This window comes from Oncorhynchus masou, chromosome 10 (genome assembly GCF_036934945.1).
Source record: "Oncorhynchus masou masou isolate Uvic2021 chromosome 10, UVic_Omas_1.1, whole genome shotgun sequence".
Lineage (NCBI taxonomy): Eukaryota > Metazoa > Chordata > Actinopteri > Salmoniformes > Salmonidae > Oncorhynchus > Oncorhynchus masou.
Window position 1 is genome coordinate 51,643,046 of NC_088221.1, and position 18,085 is coordinate 51,661,130.

General features: G+C 45.9%; 1 protein-coding gene across 1 annotated transcript; it reads right to left on the reverse strand.

Moving 5' to 3' along the window:
- Positions 1–2,523: 2,523 nt before the first annotated feature.
- Positions 2,524–14,823, reverse strand: si:ch211-67e16.4 (uncharacterized). Its single transcript, XM_064976981.1, has 4 exons — positions 13,861–14,823; positions 12,978–13,445; positions 12,130–12,766; positions 2,524–2,564 (listed from the first exon to the last, which is right to left on the reverse strand). The coding sequence occupies exons 1-3, from the start codon at positions 14,501–14,503 to the stop codon at positions 12,150–12,152; spliced, it is 1,728 nt and encodes a 575-aa protein (XP_064833053.1). The 5' UTR covers positions 14,504–14,823; the 3' UTR covers positions 2,524–2,564; positions 12,130–12,149.
- Positions 14,824–18,085: the final 3,262 nt, after the last annotated feature.

The window sequence follows — 18,085 nt, forward strand, 5'->3', positions numbered from 1 at the left end:
GTTGTTCTCCTGTAGAGTAGACCTGGTACTGTTGTTCTCCTGGTAGAGTAGACCTGGTACTGTTGTTCTCCTGTAGAGTAGACCTGGTACTGTTGTTCTCCTGTAGAGTAGACCTGGTACTGTTGTTCTCCTGTAGAGTAGACCTGGTACCGTTGTTCTCCTGTTACTGGTAGAGTAGACCTGGTACTGTTGTTCTCCTGTAGAGTAGACCTGGTACCGTTGTTCTCCTGTAGAGTAGACCTGGTACTGTTGTTCTCCTGTAGAGTAGACCTGGTACTGTTGTTCTCCTGTAGAGTAGACCTGGTACTGTTGTTCTCCTGTAGAGTAGACCTGGTACTGTTGTTCTCCTGTAGAGTAGACCTGGTACGTTGTTCTCCTGTAGACCTGTAGACCTGGTACTGTTGTTCTCCTGTAGAGTAGACCTGGTACTGTTGTTCTCCTGTAGAGTAGACCTGGTACTGTTGTTCTCCTGTAGAGTAGACCTGGTACCGTTGTTCTCCTGTAGAGTAGAGTAGACCTGGTACTGTTGTTCTCCTGTAGAGTAGACCTGGTACTGTTGTTCTCCTGTAGAGTAGACCTGGTACTGTTGTTCTCCTGTAGAGTAGACCTGGTACTGTTGTTCTCCTGTAGAGTAGACCTGGTACTGTTGTTCTCCTGTAGAGTAGACCTGGTACTGTTGTTCTCCTGTAGAGTAGACCTGGTACCTGTTGTTCTCCTGTAGAGTAGACCTGGTACCGTTGTTCTCCTGTAGAGTAGACCTGGTACTGTTGTTCTCCTGTAGAGTAGACCTGGTACTGTTGTTCTCCTGTAGAGTAGACCTGGTACTGTTGTTCTCCTGTAGAGTAGACCTGGTACCGTTGTTCTCCTGTTACTGGTAGAGTAGACCTGGTACTGTTGTTCTCCTGTAGAGTAGACCTGGTACTGTTGTTCTCCTGTAGAGTAGACCTGGTACTGTTGTTCTCCTGTAGAGTAGACCTGGTACTGTTGTTCTCCTGTAGAGTAGACCTGGTACTGTTGTTCTCCTGTAGAGAGACCTAGACCTGGTACTGTTGTTCTCCTAGAGTAGACCTGGTACTGTTGTTCTCCTGTAGAGTAGACCTGGTACTGTTGTTCTCCTGGTACTGTTGTTCTCCTGTAGAGTAGACCTGGTACTGTTGTTCTCCTGTAGAGTGACCTGGTACTGTTGTTCTCCTGTAGAGTAGACCTGGTACTGTTGTTCTCCTGTAGAGTAGACCTGGTACTGTTGTTCTCCTGTAGTAGACCTAGTACCTGGTAGAGTAGACCTGGTGTTGTTCTCCTGTAGAGTAGACCTGGTACTGTTGTTCTCCTGTAGAGTAGACCTGGTACTGTTGTTCTCCTGTACTGGTAGAGTAGACCTGGTACTGTTGTTCTCCTGTAGAGTAGACCTGGTACCGTTGTTCTCCTGTAGAGTAGACCTGGTACTGTTGTTCTCCTGTAGAGTAGACCTGGTACTGTTGTTCTCCTGTAGAGTAGACCTGGTACTGTTGTTCTCCTGTAGAGTAGACCTGGTACTGTTGTTCTCCTGTTACTGTAGAGTAGACCTGGTACTGTTGTTCTCCTGACCTGGTACTAGAGTAGACCTGGTACCGTTGTTCTCCTGTTACTGGTAGAGTAGACCTGGTACTGTTGTTCTCCTGTAGAGTAGACCTGGTACTGTTGTTCTCCTGTAGAGTAGACCTGGTACTGTTGTTCTCCTGTAGAGTAGACCTGGTACTGTTGTTCTCCTGTAGAGTAGACCTGGTACTGTTGTTCTCCTGTAGAGTAGACCTGGTAGACCTGGTACTGTTGTTCTCCTGTAGAGTAGACCTGGTACTGTTCTCCTGTAGAGTAGACCTGGTACTGTTGTTCTCCTGTAGAGTAGACCTGGTACTGTTGTTCTCCTGTAGAGTAGACCTGGTACTGTTGTTTCTCCTGTTGTAGAGTAGACCTGGTACTGTTGTTCTCCTGTAGAGTAGACCTGGTACTGTTGTTCTCCTGTAGAGTAGACCTGGTACTGTTGTTCTCCTGTAGAGTAGACCTGGTACTGTTGTTCTCCTGTAGAGTAGACCTGGTACTGTTGTTCTCCTGTAGAGTAGACCTGGTACGTTGTTCTCCTAGACCTTACTGTTCTCCTGTAGAGTAGACCTGGTACTGTTGTTCTCCTGTAGAGTAGACCTGGTACTGTTGTTCTCCTGTAGAGTAGACCTGGTACTGTTGTTCTCCTGTAGAGTAGACCTGGTACTGTTGTTCTCCTGTAGAGTAGACCTGGTACTGTTGTTCTCCTAGTTACTGGTAGAGTAGACCTGGTACTGTTGTTCTCCTGTAGAGTAGACCTGGTACCGTTGTTCTCCTGTTACTGGTAGAGTAGACCTGGTACTGTTGTTCTCCTGTAGAGTAGACCTGGTACTGTTGTTCTCCTGTTACTGGTAGAGTAGACCTGGTACTGTTGTTCTCCTGTAGAGTAGACCTGGTACTGTTGTTCTCCTGTAGAGTAGACCTGGTACTGTTGTTCTCCTAGACCTGGTAGAGTAGACCTGGTACTGTTGTTCTCCTGTAGAGTAGACCTGGTACTGTTGTTCTCCTGTTACTGGTAGAGTAGACCTGGTACTGTTGTTCTCCTGTAGAGTAGACCTGGTACTGTTGTTCTCCTGTAGAGTAGACCTGGTACTGTTGTTCTCCTGTAGAGTAGACCTGGTACTGTTGTTCTCCTGTAGAGTAGACCTGGTACTGTTGTTCTCCTGTAGAGTAGACCTGGTACTGTTGTTCTCCTGTAGAGTAGACCTGGTACCGTTGTTCTCCTAGACCTGGTACTGTTGTTCTCCTGTAGAGTAGACCTGGTACTGTTGTTCTCCTGTAGAGTAGACCTGGTACTGTTGTTCTCCTAGACCTGGTACTGTTGGTAGAGTAGACCTGGTACTGTTGTTCTCCTGTAGAGTAGAGACCTGGTACCTGTTGTTCTCCTGTAGAGTAGACCTGGTACTGTTGTTCTCCTGTAGAGTAGACCTGGTACTGTTGTTCTCCTAGAGTAGACCTGGTAGTAGACCTGGTACCGTTGTTCTCCTGTAGAGTAGACCTGGTACTGTTGTTCTCCTGTAGAGTAGACCTGGTACTGTTGTTCTAGACCCTGTAGAGTAGACCTGGTACTGTTGTTCTCCTGTAGAGTAGACCTGGTACTGTTGTTCTCCTGTAGAGTAGACCTGGTACTGTTGTTCTCCTGTAGAGTAGACCTGGTACCGTTGTTCTCCTGTAGAGTAGACCTGGTACTGTTGTTCTCCTGTAGACCTGGTACCGTTGTTCTCCTGTTACTGGTAGAGTAGACCTGGTACTGTTGTTCTCCTGTAGAGTAGACCTGGTACTGTTGTTCTCCTGTAGAGTAGACCTGGTACTGTTGTTCTCCTGTAGAGTAGACCTTCCGTTGTTCCTGTAGAGTAGACCTGGTACTGTTGTTCTCCTGTAGAGTAGACCTGGTACTGTTGTTCTCCTGTAGAGTAGACCTGGTACCGTTGTTCTCCTGTAGAGTAGACCTGGTACTGTTGTTCTCCTGTAGAGTAGACCTGGACCTGGTAGACCTGGTGTTGTTCTCCTGTAGAGTAGACCTGGTACTGTTGTTCTCCTGTAGAGTAGACCTGGTACTGTTGTTCTCCTGTAGAGTAGACCTGGTACTGTTGTTCTCCTGTAGAGTAGACCTGGTACTGTTGTTCTCCTGTAGAGTAGACCTGGTACTGTTGTTCTCCTGTAGAGTAGACCTGGTACTGTTGTTCTCCTGTAGAGTAGACCTGGTACTGTTGTTCTCCTGTAGAGTAGACCTGGTACTGTTGTTCTCCTGTAGAGTAGACCTGGTACCGTTGTTCTCCTGTAGAGTAGACCTGGTACTGTTGTTCTCCTGTAGAGTAGACCTGGTACTGTTGTTCTCCTGTAGAGTAGACCTGGTACTGTTGTTCTCCTAGTGGTACTGGTAGAGTAGACCTGGTACTGTTGTTCTCCTGTAGAGTAGACCTGGTACTGTTGTTGTTCTCCTGTTACTGGTACTGTTGTTCTCCTGTAGAGTAGACCTGGTACTGTTGTTCTCCTGTAGAGTAGACCTGGTACCGTTGTTCTCCTGTAGAGTAGACCTGGTACTGTTGTAGAGTAGACCTGGTACTGTTGTTCTCCTGTAGAGTAGACCTGGTACCGTTGTTCTCCTGTACTGGTAGAGTAGACCTGGTACTGTTGTTCTCCTGTAGAGTAGACCTGGTACTGTTGTTCTCCTGTAGAGTAGACCTGGTACTGTTGTTCTAGACCCTGTAGAGTAGACCTGGTACTGTTGTTCTCCTGTAGAGTAGACCTGGTACTGTTGTTCTCCTGTAGAGTAGACCTGGTACCGTTGTTCTCTGTTACTGGTAGAGTAGACCTGGTACTGTTGTTCTCCTGTAGAGTAGACCTGGTACGTTGTTCTCCTGTAGAGTAGACCTGGTACTGTTGTTCTCCTGTAGAGTAGACCTGGTACTGTTGTTCTCCTGTAGAGTAGACCTGGTACTGTTGTTCTCCTGTAGAGTAGACCTGGTACTGTTGTTCTCCTGTAGAGTAGACCTGGTACTGTTGTTTCTAGACCTGGTACTGTTGTTCTCCTGAGTAGACCTGGTAGACCTGGTACTGTTGTTCTCCTGTAGAGTAGACCTGGTACTGTTGTTCTCCTGTAGAGTAGACCTGGTACCTGTTGTTCTCCTGTTGACCTTCTCCCTGTAGAGTAGACCTGGTACTGTTGTTCTCCTGGTAGAGTAGACCTGGTACTGTTGTTCTCCTGTAGAGTAGACCTGGTACTGTTGTTCTCCTGTAGAGTAGACCTGGTACTGTTGTTCTCCTGTTAGACCTGGTACCTGAGTAGACCTGGTACTGTTGTTCTCTGTAGAGTAGACCTGGTAGAGTAGACCTGGTACCGTTGTTCTCCTGTAGAGTAGACCTGGTACCGTTGTTCTCCTGTAGAGTAGACCTGGTACTGTTGTTCTCCTGTAGAGTAGACCTGGTACTGTTGTTCTCCTGTAGAGTAGACCTGGTACTGTTGTTCTCCTGTAGAGTAGACCTGGTACCTAGAGTAGACCTGGTACTGTTGTTCTCCTGTAGAGTAGACCTGGTACTGGTGTTGTTCTCCTGTAGAGTAGACCTGGTACTGTTGTTCTCCTGTAGAGTAGACCTGGTACTGTTGTTCTCCTGTTACTGTAGAGTAGACCTGGTACTGTTCTCCTGTAGAGTAGACCTGGTGTTGTTCTCCTGTAGAGTAGACCTGGTACCGTTGTTCTCCTGTAGAGTAGACCTGGTACTGTTGTTCTCCTGTAGAGTAGACCTGGTACTGTTGTTCTCCTGTAGAGTAGACCTGGTACTGTTGTTCTCCTGTAGAGTAGACCTGTAGAGTACTGGTGTTGTTCTCCTGTAGAGTAGACCTGGTACTGTTGTTCTCCTGTAGAGTAGACCTGGTACTGTTGTTCTCCTGTAGAGTAGACCTGGTACCGTTGTTCTCCTAGACCTGGTACTGTTCTCCTGTAGAGTAGACCTGGTACTGTTGTTCTCCTGTAGAGTAGACCTGGTACTGTTGTTCTCCTGTAGAGTAGACCTGGTACTGTTGTTCTCCTGTAGAGTAGACCTGGTACTGTTGTTCTCCTGTAGAGTAGACCTGGTACTGTTGTTCTCCTGTAGAGTAGACCTGGTACTGTTGTTCTCCTGTAGAGTAGACCTGGTACTGTTGTTCTCCTGTAGAGTAGACCTGGTACTGTTGTTCTCCTCGAGTAGACCTGGTACTGTTGTTCTCCTGTAGAGTAGACCTGGTACTGTTGTTCTCCTGTAGAGTAGACCTGGTACTGTTGTTCTCCTGTGAGTAGACCTGGTACTGTTGTTCTCCTGTTACTGTAGAGTAGACCTGGTACTGTTGTTCTCCTGTAGAGTAGACCTGGTACTGTTGTTCTCCTGTAGAGTAGACCTGGTACTGTTGTTCTCCTGTAGAGTAGACCTGGTACTGTTGTTCTCCTGTAGAGTAGACCTGGTACTGTTGTTCTCCTGTAGAGTAGACCTGGTACTGTTGTTCTCCTGTAGAGTAGACCTGGTACTGTTGTTCTCCTGTAGAGTAGACCTGGTACTGTTGTTCTCCTGTAGAGTAGACCTGGTACTGTTGTTCTCCTGTAGAGTAGACCTGGTACTGTTGTTCTCCTGTAGAGTAGACCTGGTACTGTTGTTCTCCTGTAGAGTAGACCTGGTACGTTGTTCTCCTGTAGAGTAGAGACCTGGTACCGTTGTTCTCCTGTAGAGTAGACCTGGTACTGTTGTTCTCCTGGTACCGTTGTTCTCCTGTAGAGTAGACCTGGTACGTTGTTCTCCTGTAGAGTAGACCTGGTACTGTTGTTCTCCTGTAGAGTAGACCTGGTACCGTTGTTCTCCTGTAGAGTAGACCTGGTACCGTTGTTCTCCTGTAGAGTAGACCTGGTACTGTTGTTCTCCTGTAGAGTAGACCTGGTACTGTTGTTCTCCTGTAGAGTAGACCTGGTACTGTTGTTCTCCTGTAGAGTAGACCTGGTACTGTTGTTCTCCTGTAGAGTAGACCTGGTACTGTTGTTCTCCTGTAGAGTAGACCTGGTACTGTTGTTCTCCTGTAGAGTAGACCTGGTACCTGGTAGAGTAGACCTGGTACCGTTGTTCTCCTGTTACTGGTAGAGTAGACCTGGTACTGTGTTTCTCCTGTAGAGTAGACCTGGTACCGTTGTTCTCCTGTTACTGGTAGAGTAGACCTGGTACTGTTGTTCTCCTGTAGAGTAGACCTGGTACCGTTGTTCTCCTGTAGAGTAGACCTGGTACTGTTGTTCTCCTGTAGAGTAGACCTGGTACTGTTGTTCTCCTGTAGACCTGGTACCGTTGTTCTCCTGTAGAGTACCTGGTACTGTTGTTCTCCTGAGTAGACCTGGTACTGTTGTTCTCCTGTAGAGTAGAGACTGTTGTTCTCCTACTGGTAGAGTAGACCTGGTACTGTTGTTCTCCTGTAGAGTAGACCTGGTACCTGTTGTTCTCCTGTAGAGTAGACCTGGTACGTTGTTCTCCTGTAGAGTAGACCTGGTACTGTTGTTCTCCTGTAGAGTAGACCTGGTACTGTTGTTCTCCTGTAGAGTAGACCTGGAGTAGACCTGGTACTGTTGTTCTCCTGTAGAGTAGACCTGGTACTGTTGTTCTCCTGTAGAGTAGACCTGGTACTGTTGTTCTCCTGTAGAGTAGACCTGGTACTGTTGTTACTGTTGTTCCTGTAGAGTAGACCTGGTACCGTTGTTCTCCTGTAGAGTAGACCTGGTACTGTTGTTCTCCTGTACCTGGTAGTAGTAGACCTGGTACTGTTGTTCTCCTGTAGAGTAGACCTGGTACCGTTGTTCTCCTGTAGAGTAGACCTGGTACCGTTGTTCTCCTGTAGAGTAGACCTGGTACTGTTGTTCTCCTGTAGAGTAGACCTGGTACCGTTGTTCTCCTGTAGAGTAGAGACCTGGTACCTGTTGTTCTCCTGTAGAGTAGACCTGGTACTGTTGTTCTCCTGTAGAGTAGACCTGGTACTGTTGTTCTCCTGTAGAGTAGACCTGGTACCGTTGTTCTCCTGTTACTGGTAGAGTAGACCTGGTACTGTTGTTCTCCTGTAGAGTAGACCTGGTACCGTTGTTCTCCTGTTACTGGTAGAGTAGACCTGGTACTGTTGTTCTCCTGTAGAGTAGACCTGGTACTGTTGTTCTCCTGTAGAGTAGACCTGGTACTGTTGTTCTCCTGTAGAGTAGACCTGGTCGTTGTTCTCCTGTAGAGTAGACCTGGTACTGTTGTTCTCCTGTAGAGTAGACCTGGTACTGTTGTTCTCCTTTAGAGTAGACCTGGTACCGTTGTTCTCCTGTTACTGGTAGAGTAGACCTGGTACTGTTGTTCTCCTGTAGAGTAGACCTGGTACTGTTGTTCTCCTGTAGAGTAGACCTGGTACTGTTCTTGACCTGGTACTGTTGTTCCTGTAGAGTAGACCTGGTACTGTTGTTCTCCTGTAGAGTAGACCTGGTACTGTTGTTCTCCTGTAGAGTAGACCTGGTACTGTTGTTCTCCTGTAGAGTAGAGACCTGGTACCGTTGTTCTCCTGTAGAGTAGACCTGGTACTGTTGTTCTCCTGTAGAGTAGACCTGGTACCGTTGTTCTCCTGTAGAGTAGACCTTACTGTTGTTCTCCTGTAGAGTAGACCTGGTACTGTTGTTCTCCTGTAGAGTAGACCTGGTACTGTTGTTCTCCTGTAGAGTAGACCTGGACCTGTAGAGTAGACCTGTTGTTCTCCTGTAGAGTAGACCTGGTACTGTTGTTCTCCTGTAGAGTAGACCTGGTACTGTTGTTCGTTGTTCTCCTGTTACTGGTAGAGTAGACCTGGTACTGTTGTTCTCCTGTAGAGTAGACCTGGTACCGTTGTTCTCCTGTTACTGGTAGAGTAGACCTGGTACTGTTGTTGTTCTCCTGTAGAGTAGACCTGGTACTGTTGTTCTCCTGTAGAGTAGACCTGGTACTGTTGTTCTCCTGTAGAGTAGACCTGGTACTGTTGTTCTCCTGTAGAGTAGACCTGGTACTGTTGTTCTCCTGTAGAGTAGACCTGGTACTGTTGTTCTCCTGTAGAGTAGACCTGGTACTGTTGTTCTCCTGTAGAGTAGACCTGGTACTGTTGTTCTCCTAGACCTGGTACTGTTGTTCTCCTGTAGAGTAGACCTGGTACCGTTGTTCTCCTGTTGTTCTCCTGTAGAGTAGACCTGGTACCGTTGTTCTCCTGTAGAGTAGACCTGGTACTGTTGTTCTCCTGTAGAGTAGACCTGGTACTGTTGTTCTCCTGTAGAGTAGACCTGGTACTGTTGTTCTCCTGTAGAGTAGACCTGGTACTGTTGTTGTTCTCCTGTTGTAGAGTAGACCTGGTACTGTTGTTCTCCTGTAGAGTAGACCTGGTACCGTTGTTCTCCTGTTACTGGTAGAGTAGACCTGGTACTGTTGTTCTCCTGTAGAGTAGACCTGGTACTGTTGTTCTCCTGTAGAGTAGACCTGGTACCGTTGTTCTCCTGTTACTGGTAGAGTAGACCTGGTACTGTTGTTCTCCTGTAGAGTAGACCTGGTACTGTTGTTCTCCTGTAGAGTAGACCTGGTACTGTTGTTCTCCTGTAGAGTAGACCTGGTACTGTTGTTCTCCTGTAGAGTAGACCTGGTACTGTTGTTCTCCTGTAGAGTAGACCTGGTACTGTTGTTCTCCCTGTAGAGTAGACCTGGTACTGTTGTTCTCCTGTAGAGTAGACCTGGTACTGTTGTTCTCCTGTAGAGTAGACCTGGTACTGTTGTTCTCCTGTAGAGTAGACCTGGTACTGTTGTTCTCCTGTAGAGTAGACCTGGTACCGTTGTTCTCCTGTAGAGTAGACCTGGTACTGTTGTTCTCCTGTAGAGTAGACCTGTTGTTCTCCTGTTACTGTAGAGTAGACCTGGTACTGTTGTTCTCCTGTAGAGTAGACCTGGTACTGTTGTTCTCCTGTAGAGTAGACCTGGTACTGGTTGTTCTCCTGTAGAGTAGACCTGGTACTGTTGTTCTCCTGTAGAGTAGACCTGGTACTGTTGTTCTCCCTGTAGAGTAGACCTGGTACCGTTGTTCTCCTGTAGAGTAGACCTGGTACTGTTGTTCTCCTGTAGAGTAGACCTGGTACTGTTGTTCTCCTGTAGAGTAGACCTGGTACTGTTGTTCTCCTGTAGAGTAGACCTGGTACTGTTGTTCTCCTGTAGAGTAGACCTGGTACTGTTGTTCTCCTGTAGAGTAGACCTGGTACCGTTGTTCTCCTGTTACTGGTAGAGTAGACCTGGTACTGTGTTTCTCCTGTAGAGTAGACCTGGTACCGTTGTTCTCCTGTTACTGGTAGAGTAGACCTGGTACTGTTGTTCTCCTGTAGAGTAGACCTGGTACTGTTGTTCTCCTGTAGACCTGGTAGTAGACCTGGTACCGTTGTTCTCCTGTAGAGTAGACCTGGTACTGTTGTTCTCCTGTAGAGTAGACCTGGTACTGTTGTTCTCCTGTAGAGTAGACCTGGTACCGTTGTTCTCCTGTTACTGGTAGAGTAGACCTGGTACTGTTGTTCTCCTGTAGAGTAGACCTGGTACTGTTGTTCTCCTGTAGAGTAGACCTGGTACTGTTGTTCTCCTGTAGAGTAGACCTGGTACTGTTGTTCTCCTGTAGAGTAGACCTGGTACTGTTGTTCTCCTGTAGAGTAGACCTGGTACTGTTGTTCTCCTGTAGAGTAGACCTGGTACCGTTGTTCTCCCTGTAGAGTAGACCTGGTACCCTGTAGAGTAGACCTGGACTGTTGTTCTCCTGGTACCTGGTACTGTTGTTCTCCCTGTAGAGTAGACCTGGTACCGTTGTTCTCCTGTAGAGTAGACCTGGTACCGTTGTTCTCCTGTAGAGTAGACCTGGTACCGTTGTTCTCCTGTAGAGTAGACCTGGTACCGTTGTTCTCCTGTAGAGTAGACCTGGTACCGTTGTTCTCCTGTAGACCTGGTACTGTTGTTCTCCTGTAGAGTAGAGACCTGGTACTGTTGTTCTCCTGTAGAGTAGACCTGGTACTGTTGTTCTCCTGTAGAGTAGACCTGGTACGTTGTTCTCCTGTAGAGTAGACCTGGTACTGTTGTTCTCCTGTAGAGTAGACCTGGTACTGTTGTTCTCCTGTAGAGTAGACCTGGTACTGTTGTTCTCCTGTAGAGTAGACCTGGTACTGTTGTTCTCCTGTAGAGTAGACCTGGTACCGTTGTTCTCCTAGACCTGGTACTGTTGTTCTCCTGTAGAGTAGACCTGGTACCGTTGTTCTCCTGTAGAGTAGACCTGGTAGACTGTAGAGTAGACCTGGTACTGTTGTTCTCCTGTAGAGTAGACCTGGTACTGTTGTTCTCCTGTAGAGTAGACCTGGTACCGTTGTTCTCCTGTAGAGTAGACCTGGTACTGTTGTTCTCCTGTAGAGTAGACCTGGTACCGTTGTTCTCCTGTCCCTGGTAGAGTAGACCTGGTACTGTTGTTCTCCTGTAGAGTAGACCTGGTACCGTTGTTCTCCTGTAGAGTAGACCTGGTACTGTTGTTCTCCTGTAGAGTAGACCTTACCGTTGTTCCTGTAGAGTAGACCTGGTACTGTTGTTCTCCTGTAGAGTAGACCTGGTACTGTTGTTCTCCTGTAGAGTAGACCTGGTACTGTTGTTCTCCTGTAGAGTAGACCTGGTACCGTTGTTCTCCTGGTACCGTTGTTCTCCTGTAGAGTAGACCTGGTAGACCTGGTACTGTTGTTCTCCTGTAGAGTAGACCTGGTACTGTTGTTCTCCTGTAGAGTAGACCTGGTACCGTTGTTCTCTGTAGAGTAGACCTGGTACTGTTGGTAGAGTAGACCTGGTACTGTTGTTCTCCTGTAGAGTAGACCTGGTACTGTTGTTCTCCTGTAGAGTAGACCTGGTACTGTTGTTCTCCTGTAGAGTAGACCTGGTACTGTTGTTCTCCTGTAGAGTAGACCTGGTACCGTTGTTCTCCTGTAGAGTAGACCTGGTACTGTTGTTCTCCTGTAGAGTAGACCTGGTACTGTTGTTCTCCTGTAGAGTAGACCTGGTACTGTTGTTCTCCTAGACCTGGTACGTTGTTCTCCTGTAGAGTAGACCTGGTACTGTTGTTCTCCTGTAGAGTAGACCTGGTACTGTTGTTTGTTCTCCTCCTGTAGAGTAGACCTGGTACTGTTGTTCTCCTGTTCTAGAGTAGACCTGGTACTGTTGTTCTCCTGTAGAGTAGACCTGGTACTGTTGTTCTCCTGGTACTGTTGTTCTCCTGTAGAGTAGACCTGGTACTGTTGTTCTCCTGTAGAGTAGACCTGGTACTGTTGTTCTCCTGTAGAGTAGACCTGGTACTGTTGTTCTCCTGTAGAGTAGACCTGGTACTGTTGTTCTCCTGTAGAGTAGACCTGGTACTGTTGTTCTCCTGTAGAGTAGACCTGGTACTGTTGTTCTCCTGTAGAGTAGACCTGGTACCGTTGTTCTCCTGTAGAGTAGAACTGGTACCGTTGTTCTCCTGTAGAGTAGACCTGGTACCGTTGTTCTCCTGTTACTGGTAGAGTAGACCTGGTACTGTTGTTCTCCTGTTACTGGTAGAGCTCTGAGTCAGTCAGTGAGAGGCCCTGCTGTGAGGATGATATCATGACCGGCTCCACCATATTGTGTCCTCCATGTTGTCCCAGCATTAGAGAGGAGGAGTTGAACTGGAGAGGAGGGTAGTTAATGTTACCAGCCCCGGTCTCACAGTGACTTCTGTTGTACAAAAAACTGGTATTGTACTGCGATTGAGAGATGGCAGTATGGTTCCTCTGCTGAGTCTGAGTGCGGCCTGTGGTTTTGTGCTGTGTGTGTTGGCTAATCGGGCTATGATTCTCCAGCCCACTGGTCCCCTGACCCAGACCAGGTCCAGCCTGGTGTTGTGTCTGGCTCATCTGAGTCAGTTGGCAGGCCTGCAGCTTCCTCTTGGCTCTCCAGCGGGCCACTCTGAGCCGGGTCTTCTCCCGTCTCTCCTTCACCAGGTCAGCTAATAGAGGCTGGGGAAGGTTCTTCTCCATCTCCCTCCGACGGGTCTGGCTCCTCCTCCTCAGCTCAGTTCGTCTCATTTTAAACTCCTCGTACAGACTCAGGTCTTTGGGCCACGGACGGACCATCGGCCTGGGAGCAACTCCTCGTGACACGGACACCACTGGCTGGGACAGCCCATCTTGAGAATGAAGAGGACAGACAAGTCATTAGTTCAGGTGTATAATATGTAGCCTGGTTCCAGATCTGTTTGTGCTGTCTGGCCAAGTCCTCTGGTAATACGATCATAGGACTTGGCTATACAACACAAACAGATCTGGGACCAGGCTTGGTAACATCCTACTGAACTGACACACTGGAACAACAACACAGCACAACTTTGCTCTACTCACATGAACAAGGGCTGGCTGAGCTGAACACTGTGTGCTCTGTTAATGTCCTCTGGCCCTGTGAGGGTACTGTCCTCTCTCTCTGGCCCTGTGAGGGGACTGTCCTGTGACAGTCCAGGAGGCTCCCCTGAGTGTGTCTGTCTAAAAGGTTGCCCTGGGAGTTGAGGACCTCAGCAGCCAGGTTGAACAGCAAACTCTCAACGTCCTCCGGTTCCTGCTTGATACAGATGATTTCCACCTCGGCCTCCTCCTCTTTCACCTGGAGCTGAGGCTGGGCACTCCCAGCAGCCATGGTGGCAAAGCAATCTGCTCCGTCAGTCCTGGGTGGGGAGAGGACCTGCTGGTCCCCAGGGTCTGTGCTGGTCTCTGGTGGCTGTGTAATGATGGTCCACTCAGCCTGAGACTCTTCTTCCTCCTCCCTCCTCTGGCTCTCATCAGACACCTCGGGGTCCAGGGGGGCTGGGGGCTCCTCTGGAGAGATAGAGAGGTAACATGGTGGTCAACCAACACAGGGAGAATATAGAGGGCCGTACTGGGTCTCAGTCACTAGGGCCGTACTGGGTCTCAGTCAATAGGGCCGTACTGGGTCTCAGTCACTAGGGCCGTACTGGGTCTCAGTCACTAGGGTCGTACTGGGTCTCAGTCACTAGGGCCGTACTGGGTCTCAGTCACTAGGGCCGTACTGGGTCTCAGTCAATAGGGCCGTACTGGGTCTCAGTCACTAGGGCCGTACTGGGTCTCAGTCAATAGGGCCGTACTGGGTCTCAGTCACTAGGGCCGTACTGGGTATCAGTCAATAGGGCCATCAGTCAGGCCATCAATTTACATATTCAAGCAAACACTGAAAAATACCCATACATACTCAACAAAGCATATTTTATTTTACCTTTCAAAGGTTCCAGGTGCTCTGATGAACTGTTTATTTCAGAGACAGGGGTGATCAATGATGGGCTCTCCAGAGCTTGTGAGACCGTGGCAGTAAGGTCATCATGGCTGTCAAACGATGATGATGATGATGTGGCCCTTATAATATTCTCAGAAGGTTGGGAGGATCTGGCCAAGTTGTCAGAGGGTAGAGCGATAGTGATTTGATTCCTTGACTGTACGTTTCCATTTGTAATGGGAATGTTGGTGTTGGTAACCGTCCTTCTCTGTGGTTGTGATAAACCAGAGGACTGTGCTGCCTCGGATGCAGCCGCTGAGGAACAGTGAGGTCTATGCGGATCCGAATGACCGAATGCTGTACTCTGGTTGGTCTGGTAAGTGGCAGAGTGCTCCTGCTGCCTGGCACCCAGAGTGTTCATGTACTTCCGCATTGTCTTCATCTGAGATCGGGATATGTCCAGCATCTGTCTGATGCTCTCGGTCTCTTTTTCTTTTGCTGCGACCTCCCTCTTCAGCTCGTCGAATTTAATACCGACCACCTTCAGCATCTCCCCTAACACCGTCTCAACAGCGACACTCACCGCTCTCTCTATCACGGTACCCATCTGGCCCTGCATTAGGGAAACTGTTAGACTGATATCCATTTTTTTTCTTTACTTTTATAAATATTTTAATATCTTAACATCGGAGGTCAAATATCATAGTCAGTCGTCCTCCGTGAGCTGTTTAGCTAGTGACTGATTGTTGCTAACGTCGAGATAGCTAGCAAGCTAGCTACCATCGTAGCAAGCTGACACCAGCACCATGCTCCAAAGATCTAACTAAACAAGATAATTGGATCGTTTTTCATTGTTTGCAAAGTGATTCAACAAGAAAACGTGCCTAGATAATTTCTAAACTAATCAAATTGAAGCGTTTCCTGCTTCTTCGGACCCATGTAAACAAAGATATTCTTCATTTGATATTTCCTGTGTTTCATCAAATGCGTCCGTCATCTCTGGTGGTTTAAGTTCCGGGAAGGAACAATACATATTTGATGACCAACACAAACTGGTTGAATCATAATTGTTTCAACGTAATTTGTCGACGTATTGTGATGTGGAATCTATGTGAATAATACTTTGGATCAGTAATCAACTGTTGTTTTGATGATGAAATTACAATCACAGTATTATATCAATGGTAACCAATTTTCAATATAGTATCAACATAGTATTTCAACCTTGTATAAAATATGTTGAATTTGTACCAACATCAGATCTTCAACGTTATATCCACTACCAAAAACCAAATAGGCTGGGCAGCACCTCCTACTCTACAACTATCTATTTGGTCTCCCATCCAGGGTTTTAACCAAACCAAACCCTGCTTAACTGTGATATTTGGCACTGACTACTGCCAATGTGTTATCTTTAAAAATAATGATTGAGAGATCTCTTCGTAACTTAAAAGATTCACTATCAAGGTCAATCCAAAGGGTAGATTTAACAGATCAAATTAAATGTACAGTAAACCATACTTTATATATCATCAATTCAACACAGTGTCCATCTAAAAATAGACTAGCTTTGGCTGATTTGAAATTGGATATTCAAGTTAATAATTCATATGTTGGATTCATATCTCTATCTCAACCAAATATCAATGTTAAAGTATAGGACTAAATTAAACTTTAAAGTGTATTTTGTAGTCCTAATCTTAAACTTAGATGTTTGGTTGAGATTGATATGTGAATCTAACGTCTCAATTCTTAGTTTGTAGTACAAACTGGATATTAAATAGTCTTTGGTTGTCAACATTCCATCTGAGACACTGACTTACTTTGGCTTTAATTACAGTTTGTCTACAAATTCATAATTGATTTGTTGGATTCATGTCTCCATCTCAACTTAAAAATCACAGTTAAAGAACAGGACTAAATCAAACTTGTAGTCCTATTCTTTAATTTAGATATTTGGTTGCGTTGACAACTAAACAAAAATCAATATTACTTTTGTAATACAGTTAATAGACTAAACTTAAGACTATTTTACAAACTAATGTAACAGTATTTATTCAACCTTAAAATGAGTATCATCCATGGCCATATTTGGAAGTTCCTGTAAATATAAATGTCTTCCTATGACGTCATAGAAAGCGTGCAGGTCTGTGGAGATCTTCACAATTACTGTAATAGTCTGTGCAGAATCTCCAACAGCATTTACCATTTGCAGTATGTACTTCAAATGTAGTCTCAACTCTAATCCAGTTCATTTGGTTGTGCTGTTATATGAAGCACAGTGGAAACACATTCATTTGTTGTATAAATACAAAATATCTGACCATTTATTCCCACTTTGAAACTTGGTTGTGCTTTTAAATGGTTGAAAGCACAGTGATAACACATTTTGGGAATTCAACAGACTTCAACAGGCTTTTTGAGTGGGTGAAAATAGGTTAAAATCTCCATTGATCAACACCAAATATTACACCCATTTCCAAGTTGGAATGATGTGGTGTGCCTACTGGGTAAAAAGGTTTGCTGTGCAAATTCTGGATTTATTAGGCTTAATATAATGTTGTTTGCTAAAATTATAATGTAAAGTTGCATTTAGTCACATAGAAGTGACTTCAAAGCATAGTAATATACGTTGCTCTCAGTGGAAGTAGTTAGGCCTATAACCTGACACATGACTGTTGACTCCTAGATGGCTTTAGACACATATCAAGGCTTGTTTAAAACATATATATATATATCACCTTTATTTAACCAGGTAGGCCAGTTGAGAACAAGTTCCTATTTACAACTGGCCAAGATAAAGCAAAGCAGTGCGACACAAACAACAACACAGAGTTACACACAAACAACAACACAGAGTTACACACAAACAACAACACATAGTTACACATAAACAACAACACAGAGTTACACATAAACAACAACACAGAGTTACACACAAACAACAACACAGAGTTACACACGGACAAATTAGGCTTGTAGACCTAATGTTATTGCTGTTTTCAGCAGTTTGTCACAACGAAGATGAGTGCGGACGTGATGTTGTGGCGATGCTGTGGCCTGTTTGATGATGAAAGAACCAGTAATCGTGTCTGAGTGACTCACACCCAGGTTGTTTTCCGCTGACTGGGAAGGTTTTGAGATGGAAACACAGATAGATCAGTGTGTCACCATGTTGTTGACGAGGTGGAGTGGTGAGTAGGATCTCAAACCTTACCTTTATTTCATATTTATTTAACTAGGCTAGTCAGTTAAGAACAAATTCTTATTTACAATGACGGCCTACCTCGGCCAATTGTGTGCCGCCCTATGGGACTCCCAATCGCCACCGTTTGTAATTCAGCCTGGATTTGAACCAGGGACTGTAGTGACACCTCTTCTTTATTTAACTAGGCTAGTCAGTTAAGAAAAAATCTTATTTACAATGATGGCCTACTCCGGCCAAACCTGTGCCAATTGTTTGCTGCCCTATGGGACTTCCCAATCACAGCCTGGATTTGAACCAGGGACTGTAGTGACGCCTCTTGCACTGAGATGCAGTGCCTCCACTGGGAGTGGTGTAGGGGATAGATGTTGCGATGTTGAGGAAATGTTAACTTCGACATCCGGTTCTAAATACAAAGCTTCCATATTCACAAAAGCCCATATTTACAAAGCGTCTCAGAGTTAGAGTACTGGATCTAGGATCAGTTTGATCTTTAGGCCTAAATCACAATGAATAACCTGATCCTAGATCAGAACTCCTGTTCCCGAGGCTTTTGAATAGGCTCTTAATCCTCAGGTGTTTATAACCTGATCCTAGATCAGAACTCCTGTTCTGAGGCTTTTGAATAGGCTCTTAATCCTCAGGTGTTTATAACCTGATCCTAGATCAGAACTCCTGTTCTGAGGCTCTGAATCCTCAGATGTTTAGTGATTAACTAACCCAGCGTGCGTATGAGTGGTTACTAAAGGAATCATAATATATATATATACATTCTCTATGCCTATACACATAAAGGAATGATAATATATATGTGCTCTATGCATATATACATAAAGGAAGGGATAAGAAGCCAACCATGCTACTAAATACACCATGCTAGCTTACTTAGCTAATTGACACTCTTAGCCGCTGACAGAAACAATATTACAGGCTTACTAAAGTCTGAGGGAGATATGGTGTGCTAACTTAAAGCTGTACCGGATTAATACAATGACATTTCACATCTGCAGTGAGAACCATGGC